The 7,563-nt window shown below is 48.3% G+C and overlaps 1 protein-coding gene across 1 annotated transcript in view; it reads left to right on the top strand.

Moving 5' to 3' along the window:
• Positions 1–1,092: 1,092 nt before the first annotated feature.
• Positions 1,093–7,563, top strand: part of TPK1 (thiamin pyrophosphokinase 1) — a 161,293-nt gene continuing 154,822 nt past the window's right edge. The window contains exon 1 of the mRNA XM_006861288.1: positions 1,093–1,174. Within this exon, the coding sequence (XP_006861350.1) occupies positions 1,093–1,174 (82 nt within the window). The remainder of the gene's footprint in view (positions 1,175–7,563) is intronic.

Below are 7,563 nucleotides of genomic sequence, written 5' to 3'. Positions count from 1 at the left end.
CTGCCTGGTGACCTGTTAACTTTCCTGATAAACCCCATCACTGTGAGTATGATGTGTGGCCACTGGGATTTATCATTGAACCCAGTGAGTAGACAGTGCCATGGGGAGACATGGTTGGTGTCACTGTCTGCACCCCTCTTTGGATGGTGCTCAAATACATGTGGACTGCTCTTCTCATTCCCTTAGTTGTTGGTGGTAGTTCCCTTGAGTTTGAACTCACAGCCACCCTGTGCACAGTAGAAGGAAGCACCCCCAGGCCCTGGGCCACCATCCTTACAGTCACTGCTGTGGCTGAGCACATGGTTGCACCATCTGTGACAGTCCGTCTCATGGGGGGGCTTCCTCTTCTGTGCTACCCTCTTCCTTACTAAGCCTGGCTTCCTTCTTCAGGGAACGGTTCCTCCTGGTAACACATCCAAAGTACGTGAGGTGGAGCCCTACCACTCTTGCTTCTGATGAGCATCTGGCTGTCATTTTGTTTGTTCCCTGTCAGACCCTGGTACTTTCCAGCGTTCGTCACCAACACTGTAATCTACAGGTCTCAATAGTTCTTTGGCTCTTCTTAATTGCTGTCCAGCTTTGTCATGAATTTGAGATGATTGAAAATGCCATGGCTTGGGACATGTGTGCATTGGTCCTCAAAGTGGCATCTTTGCTTTTGAACAGTTTAAGGAGATCAAGAAACTGAACCACAGACTGCATGGGGCAACTCTGCTTCAGAAGATGTCCTTAAAGCATTCATTCAGAGGGCCAGCTCCCGGGAGGCTCTCTCTGTGTGTTGGCTCTGAAGAGCGGTGCTCCTTTTAGTGAGAAACCATTCCCCGCTGGACCCCCTGCCTGAAGCAACTCACCCAGGCCGACTGCACCCTGGGGATCTGCTGTGTGCCGTAATGACATGTGTGTCTTAGACATGCCAACACGCCCCCTGACTCCACATCCCCAGTGAAGGAGACCCCCTTCGTATATGACGTCCTTTTACCAAGGTGTCGGGAATTAGCCATGCAGAATGCCAGTTTCTACCAGGAGGTAATGACGGCAAAGCAGAATCAGGGAACACAGACCCTGTTCATGTCTTTATTTTGTTCTATTTTTATGTCTACAGGGAATTTGAAGTACTGCCTCGTGATTCTTAATCAGCCTTTGGACAGCTGTTTCCGCCTTCTCTGGAGTAAAGGTACCTTTAACTAGACCCACGGATTCCGCTGTCTATCTGTGTGTCTGTCTGTGTGTGTGTCTGTCTGTCTGTCTTAGGCACGACTGTTCAAGGAACATGCTTGCAACACATGAAGGCGGGCTTTCTCCCGAAGTGGTACAGTTACTGAATGATGAGAGAGCCCCTTTTGTTGGTTCTCTGTTGTTGGTTTTCTAGATGGGATTTCCACAGTAGGGACCCAGAGGGCAGAGTTCCCTCCCCGCGGTGTTTCAGAGCCAGCTGCAGACAGGAAGCATTTGTTGGGGGTGGGGGGGCACGCCTTGCCCGCCACAGCCTCCACCCCTGAGCTGTGGGCAGTGTGACCAGGTGTACAGGTAGAACCAGAGGTCATGTGATGTCATCTCAGCACACCCAGGAGCACGGCGGAATAAAATGGCATTTCAGAGAATGAACACTTAGGGCGGGTTGCATATAGTCCCAAAGAATAAGCCAATTTAGCACCATCAAGTTGATCCCAATTCAGAGCAACCCCATATGACAGAGAAGAGCTGCCCCTTAGGGTTTCTGAGACGGTGCATCTTATGGGAGCAGATCGCCTCGTCTTTCTCCCACGGAATGGCTGCTGGGTTTGAACCGCCAGCAGGTCTTAATAGCTATTTTTATACATTCTTCTTTGATTGGATTGGATTGTTAACAGTTGTCTAGAAAGTAATATTCAGTATCATTTGTTGGTTTTTAACATCCATTTTTTCATCATCATCGGGACAGTTTTATTTTTCTCAAAGGGAAGCTTTTCCTACATTATTGACATAAGTTCAAGGCCAAACCCTGGAGGCCGGGTTCTTGCCACACTGATGCCCGGGGTCCAGAACAGGTGGTGTTCACTACCACCTAGAGTAGGAGGAACCCGGGGCCGGGGGTGGGGGTGGGGTGCAGTGGTTCAAATACTCGGATGCGCACCACAAGGTTGGTAGTTGGAATCCCCCAGCTCTCTGTTCCGTGACAGAAAGATGCGGCTGTTTGCCTCCATATGGATTTACAGCCTTGGAAACCTCTCGGACAGTTCCGCTCTGCCCAGTAGAGTCGTTATGAGTCGGAACTGACTTGACGATCGCACTGGGTGTTTGTTTTGTTTTTTTATCTTTAATGAAAACTGCCAGCAGTGTGAATTCTGGGGAACTACCCAGTTTTCAGGCTTCTTGGAGATCCCAGGAGGTTCACTGTGGGCATGGTCTTGAGAGAACCGTCTTTGTAGTAATGCGTGGCTCTGTGAGCAGACTTCAGAACCCAGCGGTAGTCCTGTGGAACTGCTCGGGATTGGCACACAATCCTGCTCTGCGCCTGTTCCGAGTGACTGCAGGTCCGATGAGCCGTTTGCGTACCTGGTTCAGGTCCACTGAGCCTAGTGGTGTGTCCTCACTGTGTTTGTTGTGATGAAGGTTGCTAGAGGAGATCTGGGGACGTTCAGTGTCCTGTTCATCCCAGTCACCTGCCTCTCCCTCCTCCTCTTATGTTGGTGTTCCTACCTCCTTTTCTGTCACTTGTAGCTCTTCGATGTATTCCTCCCGTCGGAGGCTTCGTCCACTGATCTGTCCACCCTCCCCCCCCCCACGTGTCCATCTGTCCAGCTCCCTCTCGCTCCCTCTTCTTGTCCCTCTTCTCCTGTGTCAGGTTGTCTGTTGGTTCCTCCTGTACAGTGTGCTGAGACCGTGTCTGTAACGTCTGTGTGGGGTGTAGGCATACATGCAGGTGGTAATGCTGGAGGAGTGTCCCAGGTCCAGGTTTACGTTGATGGCTGTTGGTGGACACTAACAGCTGACGCCCAAGTAACACCACCACCCAGCAGTGCTCTAACCCACTTTCTCTTCTGCCTCCCTCCTTCCCTCCCGAGGTCCTGCCGACCACGGAGACCCTAGCCTCCTCTGTGGACCACTCAGCCGCTTTCCCTCACCAGCCCCTCACTGCTCATCTGGGCCCTAGCATCGCTTTAATTTCTCGACGGCGGCTTTGGGTTCCCTCTACGGCTCAAAGCTTTCTCCCCCAGTTAACTGCTGATCTCAGCAAGCTGGGAATTTCTTCTGCTTACCGTACTTTCAGAAGTTATAAATCATAAATGTCACGCTCCCAGCCAAGGAAACAAGTTGGTGGTTTTTGTTTATTCTCCTTCTGCCCTAATGAGATCCTGTTCTCAGTGTTGAAGTTGTTGTTAATTACTTTTATGAAGATTGTAAATACTTGTTAAACCCTGGTTTGGACAAACTGGAAGTACTTACATATGAATGTCTATTCCGTATCAGGGTACCACCCCTAAACTTTAGGATGTATGGACATTTTACTTCGCCTCCCGCAGTGTCCGTTTAAACAACCTCTCGTCACCATGTCAGTACTTGTGATTTCTTTCCTTACCCCCTTAGAACATTCACCTGCTTTATTTTCATTAAGAAACACCACCAACAAAACAGTAACAAACCCCCCTCTCCTCCTCCCAAGCAATGATACATTGTGGTGTGTGCGTACTGCCCTTTCAGTACGTTCACAGAGCATCTGAAATATATGGTGCAATTAAACTGTTCTATCAGCTTAATGAATGATACCAGCTTACTCCTGTAACATTTAATACAAACCCATAGTAAATATAGCCTCAGAATAAATGAGGGAAAATTGTAAAGATAAATAAAAAGGTTTCTATGTCTCTTGAATGGAGAAATTGTTAAATGCACTTAATCATATGTATGTTTTTGTTGTTGTGAAGCCGTGGAACTGTTTCCAGCTGAAAGTGACCTTGTATAGGGTTTCTGAGGAGCGGCTGCTCAGTTTGAACCACTGACCTTGCAGTTAGCAGCCCAGTACTTGTTCCACAGCACCACATAGATATAGATGGACATTCATCACTGAACTTGACGTTATTGGCTGTGCTCATTTTCTGTTTGGGCCGTATTGTTTGAAACAGCCATATTTTTAGATGCTTGTATTTAGAAAGGTCTTCCGTATTAATGGGAGTGAGTGTTACCTCATTTTGAGACTTTGCCACCATTGACTAGGATTGGTGTTTGCCCAGGGTGCTGTGAAAAACTCTGACGTGTCCTTGGAGCTCGATTCCCCCACAGGTTTATTCCGTGGGGGCCACACGGGGGTTCGTCTCCCACGCTTCTCTCTGTCTGTCTTTCCTGTCCCTGTGTGTCTGTCCTCGCTGCACGCTCAAGCTTGGTCCTGGGTTACATGTGTAGAAGGACACCTGGGGTAGCACTGTGGATCAACACTGGACTACGAACCACAAGGTCGGCAGTTCAAACCCACCAGCTGCTCCTTGGAAACCTGGACAGGGTCGCTCCGCATCAGAATTGGCTTGACTGCACTGAACAGCGTAACAGCAGTACAACAAATTCACGAGATGGAGCAGGGGTGGTCTCACGTTGGTTAAGGGTCTAAGGGCTGCATTGTTAGTGATTTCTCCCTTGTAGTATGCGCTAGACTCTGGTGGGACTCACCTCCTAGTCTCGGTTACCCTGGAGATTTCCCTGGGAGAATCCTGCCTAGTCTTCTTTATACCACCCAGCTGCCCTCGAGTCTTATGACTCCTGCACCCCCACTTGGGTCAGAGTAGAGCTGTGTCCCTTGGAGTTTGTGCTGGAAGATCACCAGCTCTTTCTTCCGAGCTACCTCTGGGCTAGCAGCAGTGGCGTGTTCACTGTCTGTGACACCCAGGGACTCACTAGGTCATGCTGTTCCACTGAGGGGTTTGAGTGTTCTCGATAATTCTGTCTCGTTCTTGACCTCAAGCTCCCAAGTTCAGTTCAGGTTAAACTTAACCCTTATGAAGAGCGCTGATTGAGCTTCATGCTGTGCGCCTTGTAGATTTTACTTCTTCAGAAATGACAGGCGATAATGGAGAATTGAGGTGTTTTCTGCAAACTGGTTGCCCAGTTTTCCTTTCTTATTCCTCCAAGCCCCACTGAGTTCCCTCCTTCCCACCCCCGGATGTATGCCTGCCCCAGGATTCTACAAGACGGCCTTGAGGTACAGCTGACCAATGGGCTGTGCTACCAGACCAGGTGGTTATGGCATGCTGCCATGCCTCTGTCTCACCTGACCCTACAAATATGGTGCTTTCTGTTCTAGGAGAGGGGACAGCCCTTGAGAGTAAGGGGGTACACATTTCCACCTCATTTTCACCTTATCACAGCTTGTTTTCTAGCGTTTGGAAACAGTTGGGATTTTGCCTGATGCAGACCCATCCTTCTCCACTTACTCTTGCTAATTGGCGGGGTGAATATCTTATTTTAGCACCTTGGGTGATATAACCAGATGATGATATTTTTACTTCTCAAAATAACAATGGAAACTTTGAAAAAGAAAAAGAATAAGCCAGTAACTTATTTTATCGTACTAAAGGAAATTAAAAGATTAGAACACTGACTTTTGTCCATGGATATGCAGAAAATAAGTGCATATGTAATCAGTGATACGCAGGAGAAATTACAAGGATTGTTTACTACATCAGAAGAACTACAACCATGATCCCAGGACTGGGCTTAGTAGTAACCACTTTCCAACTCAGAAAATCTCTCTACATAATGTTTTATCAGGGAAAAGGGAATCTTCTTTATATGAGGGGATTTCAAAAAGTTTATGGAAAATGAAATGAAAAGATCGTCTTGAAGGCTCCTCCTTCAGAATTGGTAAGGATGACTAAAATGAAGTTGTTCTTCTAAGCTTCTGGAAACCAGCTTTGTATAACAGCAAATGAAATGTGAGAGGCTTACACACACAATTGAAATTCATTAGCTCAATGCACACAGGGACCCATGTTAATGTCAGAAGGGGAGGCTTTGTTTATTTCTCCCTGCAGTCTTCTTCTGGGCTTCCAGCCCCCCTTGCTACCTGCAAACAATGCCTCCAGCATCTTTTTACAGTGTGACCCCTCCCTTCCCAACCCCCCTGGACTTTGACTGAAAAATGAGTGTGGGAAACAGCAGTGGGCCTATGGGGCGCTTTCACGGAGGACTATGTTTACTAGAATTTTGGTTAACTCTCAGTCATGATCAGATTTCATTTGTTTTCAGATCTCCCCAGCCCTGAAAAGGACCTCCACTAGGTATTTCTGAGTAAGTCTCCAGCGCAGGCCAGTTGAAAATGCCTCCATGTTTCTCCTAAAGAAATGGACTGACCTCTCTGGACTGACCTCGGGGCTGGCTCACACAGCTTCACACTCTGAGCCGTCTTGCTTGCCATTGGTTTTCTCTTGTTTTTGGTCAGGCATTGTCCGCTGCTGGTTGGTTGGTTCTCTAACAGTGTTTATAGGTGTCCACACTCTGTCTCTCAGGTGACTGCTCTTTCCACCCACCCTGGAGACCACCGTGATGCCCAGCTGTGCACACATTGGAGGGCTCACTGTTGCCTAAGGGGCCACTCCAGGTTTCTGAAGGTTCAAGCGTTCTGCAGTTTGCATCCAGTCTGTCTTCCGCCCTGACGCTCACTGTGGGCACTGAGCTTTTGGAAGGTCGGCTCCACTCTGGTCCTTCCTGCAGAGGCCTGTACAGTGTCTGTCTGTCTGTATGTATGTCGGCCCACCTTTCTACTGCTATCTCCCACCCTGCACCACCTGTTTGAACTGCCCTGTGTTTGTGGATGCAGAAACCACAACTGCTGTTCTAGGTTCCCCCCACTCCCAGCTTCCCACAGCCAGCCTGCAGACAGATACACACCTCCAGTCCTGACAACGGGCATCCTAAATACTGCATCCCACGAGAATGATGCCGTGTCTTTAAAGAGTCAGTGGAAAGGACCACTGGTTTAGGTGGGAAAATCCACCACTGCTGTTGAGTCGATTTGCCTTTGAGACCCCAAAGGACAAAGTAGAGCTACACCCTAGGGTTTCCGAGGAGTCTTGGTATGACGCTGTAAGATAAACAGTGGACCGCAAGCTCGGCAGTTCAAACTCACCAGCTACTCCTTGGAAACCCTAGACAGGGTCACCATGAGTCAGAACCAACTTGACAGCACTCGACAACAACAAGAATGCCTTTATAGAGAAAGACCACCTCATCTATCTCCCGCAGAGCGGTTGGTGGGTCTAAACCACCCTTTGGTTAGCAACACAGCATTTTAACCACTGCGCTACCAAGACCCCTTGATGTAGGCCTTAGGGCGTATTCAAGGGGATGGGTGGTGAATACAACTTCTGCTTTCAAGTGAGTTAATTGACTGGTTGATTTAGAGTTTCGAAGGTCATTCTTTGAGTCCAAGTGTGATGCTGTAGGATAAGCACTAGACTGCTAACCACAAGATCTACTGTCCAAACTCACCAGTCACTGTTTGGAAACCCTAGACATGTCTAAGTTGTCTTGGAAACCCTAGACATGTCTAAGTTGTCTTGGAAACCCTAGACATGTCTAAGTTGTCTTGGAAAC

Source organism: Chrysochloris asiatica, unplaced genomic scaffold (genome assembly GCF_000296735.1).
Source record: "Chrysochloris asiatica unplaced genomic scaffold, ChrAsi1.0 scaffold00041, whole genome shotgun sequence".
Classification (NCBI taxonomy): domain Eukaryota; kingdom Metazoa; phylum Chordata; class Mammalia; order Afrosoricida; family Chrysochloridae; genus Chrysochloris; species Chrysochloris asiatica.
Note: the sequence above shows the minus strand (reverse complement) of the source record. Positions and strands in the feature narration are given on the sequence as shown.